Source organism: Cetorhinus maximus, chromosome 2, assembly GCF_964194155.1.
Source record: "Cetorhinus maximus chromosome 2, sCetMax3.hap1.1, whole genome shotgun sequence".
Classification (NCBI taxonomy): domain Eukaryota; kingdom Metazoa; phylum Chordata; class Chondrichthyes; order Lamniformes; family Cetorhinidae; genus Cetorhinus; species Cetorhinus maximus.
In genome coordinates, this window is record NC_135880.1 from 156,502,381 (window position 1) to 156,525,163 (window position 22,783).

At 43.2% G+C, this 22,783-nt stretch overlaps 1 protein-coding gene across 16 annotated transcripts in view; it reads left to right on the plus strand.

The window, feature by feature from the left end:
• Positions 1-22,783, plus strand: part of mpdz (multiple PDZ domain crumbs cell polarity complex component) — a 420,746-nt gene that overhangs the window by 40,497 nt on the left and 357,466 nt on the right. For 15 of the 16 annotated variants that reach the window (XM_078570536.1, XM_078570535.1, XM_078570542.1 and 12 more), the window contains exon 2: positions 19,183-19,245. The exons of the other annotated variant lie outside the window; for it this stretch is intronic. In XM_078570536.1, the coding sequence (XP_078426662.1) occupies positions 19,230-19,245 (16 nt within the window). In that variant the 5' untranslated portion in view covers positions 19,183-19,229. The remainder of the gene's footprint in view (positions 1-19,182; positions 19,246-22,783) is intronic. 16 annotated transcript variants of the gene reach the window in all.

Here is a 22,783-nt window from a genome sequence, read left to right on the forward strand (position 1 = left end):
GGGGGAAGGGTTCAATTGAAGGGAAGTTTAAAAAATCAAAAAGAAACAAGAGAGCAGAGGTGCAGGGTAGTGAAGAGGTGAACGATAAACAAAGTGTGACAGGAAGGGGCAGAAAAAAAAGAGTGCAGCAGAAATTAGAACCAGAATGAATAACAGTAGTAAAAAGTCAAAGCTTAAGGCTATTTATCTGAATTCACGCAGCATTTGTAACAAGATAGATGAGTTGACGGCACAAATAGAAATAAATGCATTTGACTTGATAGCTATTACAGAGATGTATTTGTAGGATGACCAAGACTGGGAACTCAATATTCAGTGTTCCGGAAAAATAAGCAAAAAGGAAAAGGAGGTTGGTTGGCTTTGTTAATAAAGGAAGGTATCAGTGCGGTGGTGAGCAGTGATATAGGTGCAATAGATCGCGATGTAGAATCAGTTTGGGTGGAAATAAGGAAATAACAAGGGGAAGAAGTCACTGGTGCGAGTTGCCTATAGGCCCCTGAAGAGTTGCCTCACTGTAGGACAACGTATAAAACAGGAAATAATGGAGGCGTGTAAGAAGGGCACTATAATTGTCATGGATGATTTTAATTTGCATATTGACTGGACAAATTAGATTGGCATGGAAGACGAATTTGTAGAGTGAATCAGGGATTGTTTCTTAGAGCAATATGTTGCAGAACCTACACGGGAACAGGCTATTTTAGATCTAGTAACGTGTAATGAGGTGGGATTAATAAGTGATATCGTAGTTAAGGATCCTCTAGGGGGTAGAGTTCACAACATGGTAGAATTTCAAATTCAGTTTGAAGGCGAGCAACTTGGGTCTCAAACCAGTGTCCTCAACATAAATAAGGGCAGTTACAGAGGTATGAAGAAAGAGTTGTCTAAAGCGGGCTGGGAAAATAGACTAAGGGAAAGGTCAGTGGATGAGCAGTGGCAGACATTTAAGCAGATATTTCATAACGCTCAGCAAAAATTTATCCCAGTCAAAAAGAAGGACTCGATGAAAAGGATGAACCACCTGTGGTTAACAACGGTGGTCAAGGAGAGCATCCAGTCAAAAACTAAGGCTTACAAAGGGGCGAAAACTAATGGTAGGCCAATGGATTGGGAATTTTTTAGAAACCAGCAGCGGATGACCAAAAAGCTAATAAAGAGGGAGAAAATTGATTATGAAAATAAATTGGCAAGAGATATAAAAACAAACAGCAAGAGCTTCTATGGGTATATAAAAATAGAGTGGCTAAAGTGAGCGTGAGACCCATGGAGGATATGATGGAGAATTGATAACGTGGAACAGGGAAATGGCAGATAATTTAAACCAATATTTTGCACCGGTCTTCACGGTGGAGGACACTATAAACAGCCCAAAGATATTAGATAAGCAAGGAGCTAATGGGAGGAAAGATCTTGTAACAGTCTCTATCACGAGGGGCAAAGTATTTGGTAAACTAATGGGACAAGACACAGACAAGTCGCCAGGACCTGATGGCCTGTATCCAAGGATTTTAAAGGAAGTGGCTGCAGAGATAGTGGGGGCATTGATTGAAATATTCCAGAACTCACTGGATCCCAGGAGAGTCCCAGCGGATTGGAAAACCGCTAATGTGACATCCCTGCTCAGGAAACGGGGAGACAAAAAGCAGGAAACTATAGGCCATTCAGCCTCTGTCATTGGGAAAATGCTAGAGTCCATTATTAAAGAAGAAATAGCAGGATATTTCGAAAAGCTTAATGCAATCAGAGTCAACATGGTTTTGTGAAAGGGAAATCATGTTTGACAAATTTGCTACAGATCTTTGAGGATATAACAAGCAGAGTTGATAAAGGGGAACTGGCAGATGTCGTGTATTTGGATTTCCAGACAGCATTTGATAAGGTGCCACACAAAAGGTTATTGCACAAGCTCGGGGTTCACGGTATTCGGGGTAATGTATTCGTATGGATTGAGGGTTGGTCAACACACAGAAGACGGAGAGTGAGGATTACTGGGCCTTTTTCAGGTTGGAAAGATGTAACTAATGGAGTGCCACAAAGATCAGCCCCGGGGCCTCAATTATTTACTATCTATATTAATGACTTGGAGGAAGGGGCAGAGTGTAGTGTATCCAAATTTGCTGATGATACAAAAATAGGTGGGAGGGCATGTTGTGATGAGGACATTAGGAATCTGCAAGGGGATATAGATAGGTTGAGTGAGTGGGCAATAACTTGGCAGATGGAGTTTAATGTAGGAAAGTGTGAGGTCATGCACTTTGATAGGAAAAATCAAAAGGCAGACTATTATTTAAATAGAGAGAGATTCCAAAAAAGTGAAGCACAGAGGGATCTGGGTGTTCTTGTGCATGAAACACAATAAGTTAGCATGCCGGTGCTAAGAAGGCAAATGGAATTTTGGCCTCTATTGCTAGGGAATTGGAGTTTAAAAATAGGGATGTTTTGTTATAACTGTATTGGGTGTTGGCGAGGCCGCACCTGGAGTACTGTGTACAGTTTTGGTCCCCGTATTGGCATTGGAGGCAGTTCGAAAGAGATTCACTGGGCTGATTCCTGAGAAGAGGGGATTGACTTATCAAGAACGGCTAAAGAGGCTAACCTTTATTCATTAGAGTTTAGAAGAATGAGAGGTGATCTTATTGAAACGTGTAAGATTCTGAGGGGGTTTGACAGGGTAGATGTTAAGATGTTTCCACTCGTGGGGGAATCTTGAACTTGGGGACATAGTTATAGAATAAGGGGACACTCATTTAAAACTGAGATACGTTGGAATGTCTTCTCTGAGGGTAGTGAATGCCTGGAATTTTCTACCCCAAAGAGTTGTGGAGGCTAGATCACTGAAAGTATTTAAAGAGGAGGTAGACAAATTTTTGAAATAGTGGGGAGTTGAGGGCTATGAGGAGCTGCATGAAAGAGGAGTTGAGGCCTGGGACAGATCAGCCATGGTCTTATTGAATGGAGGGGCAGGCTTGAGGGGCTGAATGGCTTACTTCTGCCCCTATTTCTTATATTTTTATGTTCTCAAGGGCAGTTAGGGATGGGCAATAAATGCTGGCCCAGCCAGCGATACCCACATCCCATGAACGAATATAAAGAAATGGATACTGGGTGACAAATTTGACAAAATTACTTTAACTCTGTAAACACTGGCATTGTTCAACTTGAAGTGTGCAAATTCACCTCAAAGTAATGTAAACAAAACACTGACATGGTGGTGTTTCACTGAATTTTTGTTGTCTTGAAACCTGGAAGCACCATCTCCCAGAATCCATGATAGTGAGACTATTATAACTGATGCAACTAAAAACAATTATTGATTTTTTTTTGATGATTTGTCACTGAAATCTCTGCTCGAGATGAGGGCTAGGTGAACTTATGAACACTGTTTGGTTAAGGGCATGGATGATTGTTCTTGGTTGTGATCTCTTTTCAGTTAGGTGCAGGTGGGATTACATACATCCCTGTTGGTGCAGGGAGAGGAATAATGTTTGCTGTATAGGACTGAGTAGAAAATATCTGCTTAGCTGGTTGTGGTGTTCCTTGCTTTTACTTAAGCGAGGAGGGGGGTTCTGTGGTAGATGTTTGGGGTGTCTTAATAGGTTAGTGGAATTAAGATGATTGCTCGTAAGTGTGGAAGAAAGAAATGCTGTCTATACATTGTGTTGGGCATGGTAGGGAAGGAATTTTGTTGCAAGGTTTTTGTATGTTAACAATCTTGGGGAAGTGGTGAAAAGTTATGGTTGTTCTTGATGCCAATGCTTGGTGTGGTCCAGGAAACAAAACCTTTAACCTTTGTCACAGGTTTGGGTGCTGTTGAAAGAGACTTCGTGAATTGCTGCAGTACAGCCATGCTGCACTAGTGCTGGAAGTGGCAAATGTTTTTTTAAAGGTGCCGTATGGAGTGCAGATTAAACATGCCACACCCTCCTAAATGGTTTTGAGATTCTTTAGTGTTGTTGGAGCTGCAGACATCCAGGAATGTAGAGAACATTCCACCACATTCCTGACTTGTGCCTTATCGGTGATGAAAAGATTTTGAAAGGTCAGGAGATGACTCACTCATTAGAAAATACCCACCCTTTGAACTGCTTACGTCTTTGTTCAGGTACAATGCCCTAAGAGGTCAATGGCTACCATTAACCTCCATGTCAATCTTGCTCTGGAGGCGTGGATCATCCTTGTTGGAAATACATTCATCCAGTTTGAGAGGCCCATTAAAAAGATTGTTCTTTGTTCTTTGTCTACTTCCACCTCTTTTACCACTGATCTTTCCCGTCAGCATCAGACTTCTTGAATCATGATTTCCTATTACGTGCCCAAGAAATTCAAACTTTCTCCTCTTGATCTTGGTCAGCAGAGTTATTGAGGCCTCATTTTACGAGCACCCCTTCATTGGTAGTATGACTTGTCCAAGATGTCTTAATTATTTGCCTCAAAAACCGCAACTCTGCAGCCTCAGTTCTTCTCTACAATGCTTCACTGATCGTCCAACACTCAGTTTCGTATGTTAAAATTGGTGTGATGTAGTATTCCAGGATTCTCAGCTTTATTTTCATGGCTAATTTTGAGTTGACCATAATCATCTTCATCTTTTGAAATGCATCTCTGGCCATTTTGATCCTTCATCTTATTTCTTGGTCGCACTTTCCGTCCGATGTTAACATACTTCCTAGGTAACAAGATTTGTCTACCTGTTTGAACTTTCCATTCTTCACATTCTGGTATGATTTTCTTCTTGGATGCTACTAGACATTTTTGTTTTTCAATTTATGTTCAGCTCTTTCTTCTAACTACTCTATCCAAAATGTTTTGCAGTTTTTCTTCAGAGTCGGCAATAAGAACGGTGTGTCATTGGCGTATCTTACATTATTAAAGTTGTAACCTCCAACTAATAACCCAGGTCAGTCTTCAATCTCTCTAAGAATAAGTTCACTATACAAAGTAAAGAAATCTGGGGAGGAAACACACCCCTGCCTGATCCCTCTTTTAATCTTCACAAAATCGTTTAGATTGTTCTCAACTTTTATGGCTGCAGTTTGTTCTCTTATAAAGATTTCTTATCACTCTAATATCTTTGCCATCAAGGCCAAGAGACTTAGACATGCTCATCAGTTTTTCAGGTTTCACTTCATCAAATGCCTCGTTATAATCAATAGCAGGGTTGTCTAGAGATCCTCCAGGGTATGGTCCACCCTGCCCTTTTGCGAGTCCCAGGTTCAGCTGACCTGGCTGATAGTCCCTGGAAAGGTCTTGTGCAAGGGTTACGGTGAAACAGAGCAGTGGATTTTCTTGGCTGGCGGAGACGTGGTTCAACTGGTGTAACTACATCGTGCTCGAGCTATTGTTAGTTGAGCACTGCAACCTGAAGAAGGCAACAACAAACCACTGCATTACCTTGCCAAGTATAATTATGGACCAACACAACTCAAAGAAAAACCACAACAGCATCAAGGGGGTCCCCTGCAACCCAGGAGGGAATGCCTCGCTCGGTGTGTTATGTGCTACAGGTGACACCTAATCCTCATCATACTGCTGTAGCATCCAAAAAGAGAGCATAAGCGTCAGAACATGGAATGTGGGAAAAGTGGAAAATTGATGAATGCCAAGCATGAAATGAGGCATTTGAAAGTCAACATTCTTGATTTTAGTGAAACGCGCCGGAAAGGCAGATAACCTCAATCCCCTCCCACAGCACCTTCCCATGCAACCGCAGAAGGTGCAACACCTGCCCCTTTACTCCCCCTCTCCTCACCATCCAAGGGCCCAAACACCCCTTTCAAGTGAAGCAGCACTTCACATGCACTTCCCTCAATTTAGTCTACTGCATTTGCTGCTCCCAATGCGGTCTCCTCTACATTGGAGAGGCCAAACGCAGACTGGGTGACTGCTTTGCGGAACACCTTCGGTCTGTCTGCAAGCTTGACCCAGACCTTCCTGTCGCTTGCTATTTCAACACACCACCCTGCTCTCATGCCCACATGTCCGTCCTTGGCCTGCTGCAGTGTTCCTGTGAAGCTCAACGCAAACTTGAAAACAGCACCTCATCTTCCGATTAGGCACTTCACAGCCTTCCGGACTTAACATTGAGTTCAACAACTTCAGATCATGAACTCACTCCTCCATCCTGATCCCCTTTTTTCTAATAATTATTCTAATAATTATATATTCTTTTAATATATAAATTTTTCTTTTCCCACCTATTTCTATTATTATTTTAAAAATTTATTGCCATCCATTGTTTTATCCCCACCTTTTAGCCTATTTCGATCCCTTCCCCCCCACCTCACCCCCACTAGGGTTATCTGTCACTTGTTCATCCTGCTTTCTACCCTTAATGTCACCATTAGCACATCCTTTAGCTAATATCACCACCGTCAACCCCTTTGACCTTTTGTTTATGACATTCTTGGCAATCTCTCCTTTGCCTCCACCTATCACTGGCTATCTAGCTCCACCTGCCCCACCCCCCTTAAACAGCTTATATTTCACCATATTTCTATTTCTCTTTAGTTCTGATGAAGAGTCATGCGGACTCGAAACGTTAACTCTGTCTTCCTCTCCACAGATGCTGTCGGACCTGCTGAGCTTTTCCAGCAATTTTTATTTTTATTTTCGTGTTTCTAAATCCCTAGTTCAAGAAGCATCCAAAAGGGAAATACACCTGGAAAAGTCCTGGCGACATGACCAGAAATCAAATTGACTATGTGACAATAAACAACAGATTCCGAAATGCAGCACAACAACAAAAGACATACCCCAGTGCCGACTGTGGAAGTGACTTATGAATAGGGCTAGAAGCAAGATAAAGCCAGAAATTTTGGTTCTTCAGTGTGGTTTTGTAGAAGATAGAGGACTGAGAAATGCTATTTTTTTTGGTACGCATGATATCAGAAAGAGTCATTGAGATGAAAAAAGATGTATTTTATTGATTGTAGTAAGGCATTTGATAAGGTGAAGAGCTGATGAGCATGTTTAAGTCTCTTAACCTGCTTGTATAACCACAGTGTTTAGGTGGCTTGTCCAATTATCTTTCTGGCCAATGTGGAATCCCAGAATGGTAATGCCATTAAATGTCAAAGGGAGGTGATTAGATACTCTCTTCTTTGTGTCTGTTTAGGTCTCCCTCCCTCATTTGTGCTGCCCTTTCTTTCTCTCTTCCCAGTTTATGTTACTGTCTCAGGGCTCAGAGTTTCTAAGTAGTTTTCATCCTCGCGACTGAGAACAAAGTGGTGTGTTCAGAATAGTTGTTTGCAAGCTGTGATAATTGGAACACTGCACATGTGTGAATTGCATATACATGAACTGATTCTCCTGAATCAGCAGCAGCATTTGGGAGATCAACTATCCAATTCTGTAGACTTGTGTCCAAGGTTGAGTAGGTGTCTAGGTCTTTGCCCCCTGCTGTTTTTGAAGTGACCACAAAATTTGTGATAGGAGACATAGGATGACTCATTTTGTGTTTGCCATGTGTCTGGCTTGACTAAGAAACTTGCCAAATAGGAAAGGATTGTGCTTATATTGCTGAGTTGCACTGAATGTTGGTACACAAAAGCAGTACTGCTTTACTAGTTTGTTTTCACAAGATTTTGTAGTGTCTTCGTGAAGACCATTATATTCTTAAAGCACGTAAACGTACAGATGATGGATAATAGGGAGTGACTGGCACTACATTGTTCATTGCAAATCTTAACAGCATGAGTTCTTGTATCAACTGTACAACCATGGGAGGCTAAATCTGTCCTCATAACCAATAAAAAGCAAAAAATTACTTCTTGAATACCACCTACCACTCAGCCCAAAAGAAACCGTAGAAGATTCCCTGCTTTTGTTCCATAATTACGAAGTTTGAGAACAGGAGAGAGATGCCTTTCCCTGGTGAGCTAGAGTTTTATTTTACCTTCAAGATTGTGAGCATTAAAGTGTGGTCCTTCTCAAAAGTCATGGTTGAAACTGCATCCATTTTGGAGGCATTTATTCTCCAGGGTGGAACCAGTTCTGAACTGTAGATGTATGTGGAAGAAGTTGGTGTCCATTTATATTTGGGGCTGACAGAGGAGAGTGCAAGAGGAGGACTTGGGACAGGCAGCCAGCAGCACCTAGAGGAGAGTGCGAGAGGAGGACCCTGCGACAGGCAGTCAGCAGCACCAGAGGAGAGTGGCTCGGGATCCCCCTCTCGCAGGCAGTCAGCAGCACCTGGATGGGAATGTGAAAAGAGGACCCTGAGCCAGGCAGTCAGCAGCACCAGAGGAGAGTGGCTTGGGATGGTCCTCTCGCAGGCTGTCAGCAGCACCTGGACGGGAATGTGAGAAGAGGAGCCAGGAACAGGCAGTCAGCAGCACCTAGAGGAGAGTGCAAGAGGAGGACACTGAGCCAGGCAGCTCTGCTGTACAGGAGGGGTGAAAGAAGAGGGGAAAAGCAGTAGTAATAGGGGAATCGTTAGGGGAACAGACAAACACTTCTGTGGCTATAGACATGACTCCAGGTTGGTATGTTGCCTCCCTGGTGCCAGGGTCAAGGATGTCACAGAGTGGCTGCTGGACGTTCTTCTGGGGGAGGGTGATCAACCAGAGGCTGTGATCCACGTTGGTACCAATGACTTAGGTAGGAAAAGGGGATGAGATCCTGAAAATAGAATTTAGGGAGCTAGGAAGGAGATTGAAAAGCAGGACCAGTTATTGTGGTCCACGTCGGGACAAATAACATAGGTAAGACTAGGAAAGAGGACCTGTTTGGGGATTATCAGGAACTAGGAACTAAATTAAAGAACAGGTCCTCAAGGGTTATAATCTCCAGATTACTACCCGAGCCACGTACAAATTGGCATAGGGACGCGAGAATAAGGGAAGTAAACACGTGGCTAAAGGAGTGGTGCGGGAAAGAGGGGCTCCATTTCGTGGGGCACTGGCATCAGTATTGGAACAGGAGGGATCTGTACCATTGGGACGGTCTCCACCTGAACCGATCTGGGACCAATGTTCCAGCGAAAAGGGTAAATAGGGTGGTCAACAGGACTTTAAACTAGAAAGTGGGGCGGGGGGGGGGTGGGGGAAGGGTAAAACTCCAAGAAATATGACTAATGGGAAACAAAGCAGCAGGTTAGCGTGTGGGGGTGGATTCAACTTCATGGAAAATTATGAAAAAACTGAAAAGAAAGGAGAGCCCAGGAGAGGCTATTAAAGTCTCCAGAACACAAAATAGGACAGAGTGTTTGGAAAGGGCTTGGAATCTAACTTCAAGCACATCAGATAAAGAGATGACAATGAGAAAGGGGACGGGAAATACAGGACTGAAGGTGTTGTATCTGAATGCACACAGTATTCGAAATAAGGTAAATGAGCTTGTGGCGCAGATTGAAATTGGCAGGTATGATGTGGAGACATGGCTGCAAGGGGATCAGGACTGGGGGCTAAATATCCAAGGATATACATCCTATCGACAAGATAGGCAGGTTGGCAGAGGGGGTCGGGTTGCTTTGTTAGTAAGAAATGAAATTAAATCGATAGCAAGAAATGATGTAGGGTCAGATGATGTAGAATCTGTGTGGATAGAGTTGAGGAACCGCAAAGGTGAAAAAACCATAATGGGAGTTATGTACAGGCCTCCAAACAGTAGTCAGGATGTGGGGCACAAGATACACCAGGAGATAGAAAAGGTGTGTAAGAAAGGCAAGGTTACAATGATCATGGGGGATTTCAATATGCAGGTTGACTGGGAAAATCAGGTTGGTAGTGGATCCCAAGAAAAAGAATTTGTGGAATGTCTACGAGATGGCTTTTTGGAGCAGCTTGTGGTGGAGCCCACTAGGGAACAGGCAATTCTAGATTTAGTGATGTGTAATGAGGCAGATTTGATAAGGGAGCTTAAGGTGAAGGAACCCTTAGGAGGAAGTGACCATAATATGATAGAATTTACCCTGCGATTTGAGAGGAAAAAGCTGGAATCAGATGTAACAGTATTACAGTTGAATAAAGGCAACTACAGAGGCATGAGGGAGGAGCTGGCCAGAATTGACTGGGAGATGAGCCTAGCAGGAAAGACAGTGGAACAGCAATGGCAGGAGTTTCTGGGAGTAATTTGAGAGACACAGCAAAAATTCATCCCTAGGAAGAAGAAGCATACTAAAAGGAGGACGAGGCACCAATGACTGACAAGGGAAGTCAGGGACAGCATAAAAGCTAAAGAGAAAGCATACAATGCGGCGAAGAGCAGTGGGAAACCAGGGGATTGGGAAGCCTACAAAGACCAACAGAGGACAACTAAAAAAGAAATAAGGAGGGAGAAGATTAAATATAAGGGTAAACTAGCCAGTAATATAAAAGAAGATTGCAAGAGTTTTTTTAGATATATAAAGGGAAAGAGAGAGGCAAAAGTGGACATTGGGCCGCTAGAAAATGATGCTGGAGAAGTAGTAGTGGGGAACAAAGAAATGGCGGAGGAACTGAATAGGTACTTTGCGTCAGTCTTCACAGTGGAAGACACGAGTGACATCCCCAAAGTTCAAGAGAGTCGGGGGGCAGAGGTGAGTATGGTGGCCATTACCAGGGAGAAGGTGCTAGGAAAACTGAAAGGTCTGAAGGTGGATAAATCACCTGGACCAGATGGATTACACCCCAGAGTTCTGAAGGAGATAGCTGAAGAGATAGTGGAGGCGTTGGTGGTGATCTTTCAGGAATCACTGGAGTTAGAGGGGGTCCCAGAGGACTGGAAAATCGCTAATGTAACTCCCTTGTTTAAGAAGGGAGTGAGGCAAAAGACGGGAAATTACAGGCCGATTAGCCTGACGTTGGTCATTGGTAAGATTTTAGAGTCCATTATTAAGGATGAGATTTCAGAATACTTGGAAGTGCATGGTAAAATCGGGCAAAGTCAGCATGGTTTCATCAAGGGGAGGTCATGCCTGACAAATCTGTTAGAATTCTTTGAGGAGGTAACGAGTAGGTTAGACAAAGGAGAGCCAATGGATGTTATCTACTTGAACTTCCAGAAGGCCTTTGACAAGGTGCCGCACAGGAGGCTGCTCAGTAAGATAAGAGCCCATGGTGTTAGAGGCAAGGTTAGATTAGCATGGATAGAAGATTGGCTGTCTGGCAGAAAGCAGAGAGTGGGGATAAGGGGGTCCTTCTCAGGATGGCGGCCGGTGACTAGTGGAGTTCCACAGGGGTCTGTGTTGGGACCATAACTTTTCACTTTATACATTAATGATCGAGATGAGGGAACTGAGGGCATCCTGGCTAAGTTTGCAGATGATAGAAAGATAGGTGGAGGGACAGGTAGTATTGAGGAGGCGGGGAGGCTGCAGAAGGATTTGGACAGGTTAGGAGAATGGGCAAAGAAGTGGCAGATGGAATACAACGTGGGGAAGTGTGAGGTCATGCACTTTGGTAGGAAGAATAGAGGCATAGGCTATTTTCTAAATGGGGAGAGAATTCAGAAATCTGGAGTGCAAAGGGACTTGGGAGTCCTAGTCCAGGATTCTCTTAAGGTTAACTTGCAGGTTGAGTCGGTAGTTAGAAAGGCAAATGCAATGTTGGCATTTATTTCGAGAGGACTAGAATACAAAAGCAGGGATGTGCTGCTGAGGCTTTATCAGGCTCTGGTTAGACCACATTTAGAATATTGTGAGCAATTTTGGGCCCCGTATCTCAGGAAGGATGTGCTGGCCCTGGAGAGGGTCCAGAGGAGGTTCACGAGAATGATCCCAGGAATGAAAGGCTTAACATATGAGGAACGTTTGAGGACTCTGGGTCTATACTCGATGGAGTTTAGAAGGATGAGGAGGGATCTGATTGAAACTTACAGAATACTGAAAGGTCTGGATAGAGTGGACGTGGGGAAGATGTTTCCATTAGTAGTAGAGACTAGGACCTGAGGGCACAGCCTCAGAGTAAAGGGAAGACCTTTTAGAACAGAGATGAGGAGAAACTTCTTTAGCCAGAGAGCGGTGAATCTATGGAATTCATTGCCACAGAAGGCTGTGGAGGCCAGATCATTGAATGTATTTAAAACCGAGATAGATAGGTTCTTGATTGGTAAGGGGATCAAAGGTTATGGGGAGAAGGTGGGAGAATGGGGTTGAGATACTTATCAGCCGTGATTGAATGGCGGAGCAGACTCGATGGGCCGATTGGCCTAATTTCTGCTCCTATGTCTTATGATCTTATGACCTCTAAAGCAATAATCTCAAGACTACTCTCAGTCTCACATGCAAGCAAGCATAGAAATAGGAGAATTGAGCGAATAAACACGTGGCTGGAAAACTGGTGTCGGAGGGAGGGCATCAGATTTCTGAGGCATTGGGACCGGTTCTGGGGAAGCTGGGACCTGTACAAGCCAGACGTTCTACACTTGTACAGGACTGGGACAAATAACCTGGCAGGGAGATTTGCTAGTGCTGTTGGCGGGGGTTTTAAACTAAATTGGCAGGGGGATGGGAACCTGAGGGCAAATTCAGAGCAGGGAACGGGAGGTGGAGAATTAGTGAGTGGCTCTGAAAGACAGAAGCAGCACAGGTTAAAAAGCATACAGCACAGGAATTTGGCAGTGTTGAAAGGTATATCTGTAAATACAAGGAGCATAGTAAATAAAGTCAATAAACTGAGGGGACAGATAGACACATGGCAGCATGATATCATTGCTATAACGGAAACTTGATTTAAGGATGGGCAAAAATGGCAGCTCAACATCCCTGGATAGAGTTTTCAGGGCGGACAGGGAGGGGGATAAAAAAGGTAGGGGTGTTGCATTAATATTATAAAAACAAAAAACTGCGGAAGCTGGAAATCCAAAACAAAAACAGAATTACCTGGAAAAACTCAGCAGGTCTGGTAGCATCGGCGGAGAAGAAAAGAGTTGACGTTTCAAGTCCTCATAACCCTTCAACAGAACTGAGTAATATTAGGAGAGGGGAGAAGTATAAGCTGGTTTAAGGTTGAGGGGGGGGGGATGGTGGGGGGAGAGAAGTAGGGGGTGGGGTGTGGTTGTAGGGACAAGCAAGCAGTGATAGGAGCAGATAATCAAAATATGTCACAGACAAAAGAAGAACGAGGTGTTGAAGGTGGTGATATTATCTAAACGAATGTGCTAATTAAGAATGGATGGCAGGACATTCAAGGTACAGCTCTAGTGGGGGTAGGGTGGAAAGACTAACAGGGCATAAAAGGTATAGATTTAAAAATAATGGAAATAGGTGGGAAAAGAAAAATCTATATAAATTATTGGAAAAAACGGAAGGGGGAAGAAACAGAAAGGGGGTGGGGATGGAGGAGGGAGTTCAAGATCTAAAGTTGTTGAATTCAATATTCAGTCCGGAAGGCTGTAAAGTGCCTAGTCGGAAGATGAGGTGCTGTTCCTCCAGTTTGCGTTGGGCTTCACTGGAACAATGCAGCAAGCCAAGGACAGACATGTGGGCAAGAGAGCAGGGTGGAGTGTTAAAATGGCAAGCGACAGGGAGGTTTGGGTCTTTCTTGCAGACAGACCGCAGGTGTTCTGCAAAGTGGTTGCCCAGTTTACGTTTGGTCTCTCCAATGTAGAGGAGAGCATTGGGAGCAACGAATGCAGTAGACTAAGTTAGGGGAAATGCAAGTGAAATGCTGCTTCACTTGAAAGGAGTGTTTGGTCCCTTGGACGGTGAGGAGAGAGGAAGTGAAGGGGCAGGTGTTGCATCTTCTGCGTGGGCATGGGGAGGTGCCATAGGTGGGGGTTGAGGAGTAGGGGGTGATGGAGGAGTGGACCAGGGTGTCCCGGAGGGAACGATCCCTACGGAATGCCGCCAGGGGGGTTGAAGGGAAGATGTGTTTGGTGGTGGCATCATGCTGGAGTTGGCGGAAATGGCGGAGGATGATCCTTTGAATGCGGAGGCTGGTGGGGTGATAAGTGAGGACAAGGGGGACCCTATCATGTTTCTGGGAGGGATTATTGGTTAAAGAATGAATTACTGCTGTGGGCAGGGATGATATACTAAATGAAGCATCAAATGAGGCCACATGGATTGAGCTCAGAAATAAAAAAGGGACAGCCGCACTGCTAGGAGTGTACTATAGACCCCCAAATAGTGGAAGGGAGTTAGAAGAGCAAATATGTGGACAAATTTCTGAGTGCAAAAGCAATAGGGCAGTAATCGTTGGGGACTTCAACTACCCTAATCTCATTTGGGATACTAACAGTGTGAAAGGCACAGAGGGCCCAAAATTAAGAGAACTTTTTTAGCCAGTGCGTAACAAGCCCAATGAGAGGGGGCACAATCTAGATGTAGTTCTGGGAAATGAAGCTGGGAAAGTGGATGAAGTAGCAATGGGGCACCATTTTGGAGATAGTGTCCATAATATAGTTAGATTTACCATCATTAAGGAAAAGGACAAAGATAGAACAGGAGTAAAAGTTCTAAATTGGGGGAAGGAAAATTTTACAAAGCTATGGGGTGAGCTGGCGCGAGTGGACTGGATACAGCTGTTATAAGGAAAACTTTGTCAAATCAGTGGGAGGCATTCAAAGGCAAGATCTACGGCCATAGTGTAGACATGTCCCCACAAAGAATAAGGGTGGTACTGCGAAACCTAGAGCCTCTTGTTTATCTAGAAGCATACAGGCCAGATAAAGCAGAAAAAGATAGCTTATGACAGTCACAAAAGACTTAATACTGTAGAAAGCCTAGAGGAGTATAGAAAGTACAGAGGTGAAATAAAAATGGAAATTAGAAAAGCAAGGAGAGGATACGAGAAAATATTGGCAGCTAACATCAAATAAAATCCTAAGATGTTTTACCAGTACATTTAAATCAAGAGAATAACTAAGGAAAAGGTAGAGATGTACATGGTAACTTGTCGGTTGATGCAGAAGATGTGGGCAGGGTTCTCAATGAGTACTTTGTCTCTGTCTTCACTAAGGAGAGGGATGATGCAAACATTCTAATTAAAGAGGAGGAGTGTGAAACATTAGATACAATAGCATAGTGAGAGAGGAAGTACTAGAGAAATTGACACTCTTGAAGGTTGATAAATCACTAGGACCAGATAGATTATATCCCAGGCTGTTGAAGGAAGCCAGGGAGGAAATAACGGATGCTCTGAGGATCATTTTCCAATTCTCACTAGATATAGGTGAGGTCCCGGAGGATTGGAGGTCTGTGAACATTGTACCATTATTTAAAAAGGGTGCGAGGGATAAACCAGAAAATTATAGGCTGGTCAATCTGACTTCAGTGGTGGGAAAATTAGTGGAAACAATTTTGAGAGACAGGAAGAACTGTCACTTAGAAAGGCCCGGATTGATTAGGGATATTCAGCATGGTTTTGTTAGGGGAAGATCGTGTGTTACTAACTTAATTGAATTTTTTGAGGTAGTGGCAAGGAGGATTGATGAGGATAGTGCAGTGGATGTTGTCTACATGGATTTCATTACATGGGATTACAGGGGGAGGGTAGCAGGTTGAATCCAAAATTGGCTCAGTGACAGGAAACAAAGGTTAATAGTCGATGGATGTTTTTGCGAATGGAAAACGGTTTCCAGTGGTGTTCCACAGGGCTTAGTATTGGGGCCCTTGCTGTTTGCTGTATATATTAATGATTTAGACATAAACGTAGAAGGCATGATTGGGAAATTTGCATATGACACAAAAATTGGCTGTGTATTTGATACTGAAGCGGATGGCTGTTGACTCCAGAATTATATCAATGGTTTGGTTGAGTGGGCAGAGAAGTGGCAAATGGAATTCAATCTGGAAAAGTGTGAGGTAAATCAATTAAGGAGGACAAGCAAAACAAGGGAATACTCTATAAACGGGAAGTTATTGAGAAGGGTTGAGGAAGTGAGAGACCTTGGAGTGCATGTCCACAGGTCCTTGAAGGTGGTAGGACAGGTGGACAAGGTGGTCAAAAAATATGGAATGCTTTCCTTTATTGGGCGAGGTATTGAATACAAAAGCAGGGATGTAATGATGGAACTGTATAAAACACTGGTTAGGCCACAGCTGGAACTTTCTGTACAGTTCTGGTCACCACATTGCAGGAAGGACATAATTGCTTTGGAGAGGGTGCAGAGGAGATTTACAAGAATGTTGCCAGGGCTTGAAAATTGCAGCTATGAGGAGAGATTGGATAGGCTAGGATAAAAGAAAAAAACTGCGGATGCTGGAAATCCAAAACAAAAACAAAAATACCTGGAAAAACTCAGCAGGTCTGGCAGCATCTGGGGAGAGGAGCACAGTTAACGTTTCGAGTCCGAATGACCCTTCAACAGAACTAAGTAAAAATAGAAGAGAGGTGAAATATAAGCTGGTTTAAGGGGGGCTGGGACAAGTAGAGCTGGATAAAGGGCCAGTGATAGGTGGAGATAACCAAAAGATGTCACAGACAAAGGGACAAAGAGGTGTTGAAGGTGGTGATATTATCTAAGGAATGTGCTAATTAAGGGTAGAAAGCAGGACAAGCAAGGTACAGATAGCCCTAGTGGGGGTGGGGTGGGGTGAAGGAATCAAAAAAGGCTAAAAGGTAGAGATAAAACAATGGATGGAAATACATTTAAAAATAATGGAAATAGGTGGGAAAAGAAAAATCTATATAAATATAGAAAAGGGGGTTGGGATGGAGGAGAGAGTTCATGATCTAAAATTGTTGAACTCAATATTTAGTCCGGAAGGCTGTAAAGTGCCTAGTCGGAAGATGAGGTGCTGTTCCTCCAGTTTGCGTTGAGCTTCACTGGAACATTGCAGCAGGCCAAAGATGGACATGTCGGCATGAGAGCAGGGTGGAGTGTTGAAATGGCAAGCGACAGGAAGGTCTGGGTCATGCTTGCGGACAGACCGACGGTGTTCCGCAACGCGGTCCCCAGTCTGCGTTTGGTCTCTCCAATGTAGAGGAAACCGCATTCGGAGCAATGAATGCAGTAGACTAAGTTGAGGGAAGTGCAAGTGAAATGCTGCTTCACTTGAAAGGAGTGTTTGGGCCCTTGGACGGTGAGGAGAGGGGAAGTAAAGGGGCAGGTGTTGCACCTTCTGCGGTTGCATGGGAAGGTGCCATGGGAGTGGGTTGAGGTGTAGGTGGTGATGGAGGAGTAGACCAGGGTGTCCCGGAGGGAACGATCCCTGCGGAATGCCGCCGAGGGGGTGGTGAAGGGAAGATGTGTTTGGTGGTGGCATCATGCTGGAGTTGGCGGAAATGGCGGAGGATGATCCTTTGAATACGGAGGGTGGTGGGGTGATAAGTGAGGACAAGGGGGACTCTATCATGTTTCTGGGAGGGAGAAGAAGGTGTGAGGGCGGATGCGCGGGAGATGGGCCGGACACGGTTGAAGGCCCTGACAACCACCGTGGGTGGAAAACCTCGGTTAAGGAAGGAGGACATGTCAGAGGAACTGTTCTTGAAAGTGGCATCATCAGAACAGATGCAACGGAGGTGAAGGAACTGAGAGAATGGGATGGAGTCCTTACAGGAAGCGGGGTGTGAGGAGCTGTCGTCGAGGTAGCTGTGGGAGTCGGTAGGCTTGTAATGGATATTGGTGGACAATCTATCACCAGAAATTGAGATAGAGAGGTCAAGGAAGGGAAGGGAAGTGTCAGAGATGGACCATGTGAAAATGATGGAGGGATGGAAATTGGAAGCAAAATTAATAAAATTTTCCAGGTCCAGACGAGAGCATGAAGCAGTACTGAAGTAATCATCGATGTACCGGAGAAAGAGTTGTGGGAGGGGGCTGGAGTAGGACTGGAACAAGGAATGTTCCACATACCCCATAAAGAGACAGGCCTCTCCTCACCGTCCAAGGGCCCAAACACTCCTTTCAAGTGAAGCAGCATTTCACTTGCACTTCCCTCAATTTAGTCTACTGCATTCGTTGCTCCCAATGCTGTTTCCTCTACATTGGAGAGACCAAACGCAGACTGGGTGACCGCTTTGCAGAACACCTTCGGTCTGTCTGCAAGCATTACCCAGACCTCCCTGTTGCTTGCCATTTCAACAGTCCATCCTGCTCTCATGCCCACATGTCCGTCCTTGGCTTGCTGCATTTTTCTAGTGAAGCTTAACGCAAACTGGAGGAACAGCACCTCATCTTCTGACTAGGCACTTTACAGCCTTCCGGACTAAATATTGAGTTCAACAATTTTAGATTATGAACTCTCTCCTCCATCCCCACCCCCTTTCTGATTCCTCCCCCTTTTTTTTCCAATAATTTATATAGATTTTTCTTTTCCAACCTACTTCCATTATTTTTAAATGTATTTCCACCCATTGTTTTATCTCTACCTTTTAGCCTTTTTTGATTCCTTCACCCCACCCCACCCCCACTAGGGCTATCTTTACCTTGCTTGTCCTGCTTTCTACCCTTAATTAGCACATTCCTTAGATAATATCACCACCTTCAACACCTCTTTGACCTTTTGTCTGTGACAACTCTTGGTTATCTCCACCTATCACTGGCCCTCCAACCAGCTCTACTTGTCCCACCCCGCCCCCCTTAAACCAGCTTATATTTCACCTCTTCTATTTTTACTTAGTTCTGTTGAAGGGTCGTTCGGACTCGAAACGTTAACTGTGCTCCTCTCCGCAGATGCTGCTGAGTTTTTCCAGGTATTTTTGTTTTTTCTTTTGGATAGGCTAGGGTTGTTTTCCTTAGAACAGAGAAGGCTAAAGAGTGACCTAATTGAGGTGTACAAAATTATGAGGGGTCTAGATACGGTAGATACGAAAGACTTGTTTCCCCTAGCTGAGGTGTCAATTACCCGGGGGTATAGATTTAAGGTGATTGGTAGAAAGATTAGAGGGGTCATGAGGAAAAGCTTTTTCACCCAGAAGGTGGTGAGCATTTGGAATTCATTACCTAAATTGGTGGTTGAGGCTGAAACGCTTAGCTCACTTAAAAGGCACCTGGCTCTCCTTATGGTGTGCTGTAACCTGCAACGCCATGGACCAGGCGCTGGAAAATGGGATTAAAATGAGCTGCTAGTTTATTTTTTCTCTTTTTAGCTGGTGCAGGCATGATGGGCTGAATGGCCGCTTTCTGCACCATAACGCTTCTATTGTTCTACATCTGATTAATTATTAAATGAATGCTTAGCAACTTTAGATGACATACAATAGATATGAACTAAAATGAATGGGTCCAAGCACCACAGATTATCAATAAACATAATTGGAATCCCTTGTCTCTGTATTTATGCAAATTGCAAATACAATTTTATGAATTTCCTTTCAGGATAATTTTGACCCCAGTGAGATTGACTTCACCTTACAATTGGAAACATGTTGGAAGGCTTAGGTAAGAATCATGTTCAGTTGTCATGTTTTTGTAAAGAAAACGGTTTGCTAATTAATTGGTTCTTTATAAATGAGAATGATACATGCCTATATTCCCAAAACAGGTGCTGACACTGCTTCTGTGCCACTTAATTGTATTCATGGGCAGAAGAGTATATTATGGGTGAAAATCAAATGCAGTATAGTATTTAGCTGAACTCCAACTCATGCAGATTCAGCTTCTATTTTATGGGCCCCTGGAAAGAGTTTTGGGGAAGAGGGGTTATATTACAGGCGCAGTGTCTCAAAATTGGCATCCTTGGGCCCAAGTACACGCTGGATTTCAGATCTTGCCAGTTTTCTGGTCGGGCGGTTTATCTGGCGGGGTATGATGTTACTCTTGATCACTAACACTGCCTGAGGTCGCTGTGGGTCCTACCTTCAGTAGGATCGTAGTGAGAAACTCCCCTTAGCACCCTGGTTTTATGGAAGACACCTGGAAGCCTTTTGTTTTTCAGGATGTCCCTTCATGGAAGTTGAAACTGGTTCTGAGCAAACTAATATCAGAATCTTTTAAACCTGGGCTCGGTGAACTGAAGCTCCTTTACCTCAAAATAGTCGCAATTTCAGCACGGTTTGGAGAGCTTATGTATTGCAGATGGTAGAAACAAGTCTACTTTCCCTTGTTTGTAGACGGAGCAGTCCTTGAGACCAATCCTTCATTTTGCTTATAGTTAAGTTTATTGATGAGTCTGGAAATCATGCAGCAGGGTCAGGTTGGGCAGATCGGGCCGATCAGGGTTGGGTGGGGTCAAGTGTCCCTCTGGGCGAAACGACAGGCTCGCGAAGCAGATAACTAACCAACTCGCCAACAGCAGCACCTCGAACAAGCCAGTATGTTTTGTCACTCATTTAATAGGACTTAAAATTCTTGCGTGGCCCACTTAAAAAAAGGTTTTTGGACATTACTGGTTTTTGAATAGCCAAATTTGAGGTCTAGCATCTGAAGCACAATTGTGTGCAACCTTCACATTTATTTAGGTTTAAGCAATCAAGCATTTTTTTTTTGCTTACAGTTTTAACATTTTTCAGATTGGGAGAATTTAACTTGAATTTGAAAAAAAAAATTCTTAGTTGAGTAGGTGGAGTGCTGTGCTTTCACTCTGCCACCTAATTTTGAATTCAAGTCAAACTGGCTGTAATAATCCTAAAAGAAAATAATTCAGACAGTTGGGACCCAGCTCAAAGTGGGCACAAAAAGTGGGATGAATAAAACCAAAATACTTTAGAAATGAGAATAATATCGCCAAAAGGAAGGAAATTAAATTGATAAATACACAGCATTGATTTCTTTCAATGTTTGACGTCTACTGTAATAATATAAATTGTAGCAGCTTTTTAATATGTATTATGTTTTAGAGGGGCTATTAAATGGTACTTTGTGTTGTGGGGAGCGAGTTGAATAACAATTACAAAGGCTATCAGCATATCCATAGCAACAACTGATAGAATACTACTTGACAGATAAATAACCCTTCTTAGAAGTACTATTAATTTATTTAGTAAATAGTAAAAGAGTGAAGCTAGTGAGTACTAGAAAGGAGTTATGCTTGTGGAGACAGAGGCCATAGATGAGGTACTTGATGAGTACTTTGCATCTGTCTTCACCAATGAAGAGGATGATGCCAATGTAGCAGGAAAGGAGGAGGCAGTACTGATATTGGATAAGATAAAAGTAGAGGAAACACTTAAATTGTTGGTGGCCCTCAAAGTAGAAAAGCCACTGGCTTGGATGGAATACATCCTAAGTTAATGAGGGAAGTAAGGGTTCGAAATTGCAGACCTTCTGGCTAAATCTTTCATTCATCTTGGATATGGTGGTGGTGCCAGAGGACAGGAGTATCAAAAATGTTATTTCCCAGTTTAAAATAAGGGTGTTGGATTCACCCAGCAACTGCATTACTAATGTCAGTGATGGGGTAACTTTTAGAGACAATAATCCAAGACAAATTGAATTGACATTTGGAAAAACTTGGGTTAATAAATGTAAGTCAACAAAGATTTGATATAGGTAAATCATGTTTGACTAACTTGATTGAATTAATTGATGAACTAATGGAAAGGGTTGATGAGGGTAATATGGTTTATGTTATGTATATGGACATTCAAAAGGTGTTTGATAAAGTAACACATAATAGATTTGTAGCAAAGTTAAAGTCCATTTGGCTAAAGGGATAGTGGTAACATGGGCAGAATTGGTTTGGGGACAGAAGGCGGTGAATGCCTGTTTTTCAGACTGGAGCGTGTTCCCCAGAGGTCAGTATTAGGATCACTGCTCTTTATTATATATACCAATAACCTGGAATTGGATGAATTTCAAAGTTTGCTGATGGCATGAAACTTGGAAATGTAATAAACAACGAAGTGTATAGTAACAGATTTCAGGAGGACAAAGATTAGTGAAATGGGCATATACATGGCAGAAGGAATTAATGTGAAGAAGTGTGAAGTGATATATTTTGGTATGCAGAATGACAAAAGGTAATATGAACTCAATGGGCCAATTTTAACAAACAGGAGTAGAGAGACCTGGGGGTGCTTGTACACAGATCTTTGAAGGTGGCGGGAGAATGCGGTTAAAAAAGCATATGGGATTCTTGTCTTTATTATTAGAGGAATAGTGTACAAGAGCAAGGAGATTCTGGCAAAATTTAATAAAGCACTGATTTGGCCTCAGCTGGAATATTGTGTTCAATTCTGAGTGGCAAACTTTAGACTGATTAGGCCTTGGAGAGGGTGCAGAACAGAATTATAGGAATGGTACCAGAAATGAGGCAGTTCAGTTATGTGGAGGGACTGGAGAAGCTGGGATTATTCTCCTTAGAGCAGGGAAAGGTAAATGGAGATATGATAGAGGCGTTCAAAATCATGAACCGTTTTGAGAGAATAGACGAGGAGAAACTGTTTCTAATGGCAGTAATGTCAGCAACCTATGGGCACAAATTTATGCTGACAGGCATAAGAACCAGAGGTGGCATGAGGAATCTTTTGTTTTTTTACACAGGGAGTTGTTGCGATCTGAAAAAAGGGTGGCAGAAGCAAATTCAGTAGTAACATTCAAAAAAGCATTGGATAAATACTTGAAAGGAAATTCCTGAGTTTATGGGGTAAGAGCAGGGAAGTGGGAATAATTGGATAGCTCTGCTAAAGAGCCAGCACAGGGAAAATGGGCTAAATAGCTGCCTCCTGTGCTGAATCATTCTATGATTTGATCATCCCAGCTATCTACCTATGCACTGAGGCCAAATATGTAACATTCCATATGGCATATAGAAGTCCCACACTTGCCTCACATTACCAAATATGGAGGGCTTTTTATATTGGTACTCATCTGTTTGCCCTTATTGTTGGAATAGTGACTTCTTCAAGTTGGCATTACTATGTTAGCATTTGCTTTTGAATGAAATTTGCAAACAATCTGAACAAAGGAATAATAAAACTCACTCCAAGTATGCATTTGTGTTCTTTGGAGGATTGGTGAGGCATCAATCAGGTTACAT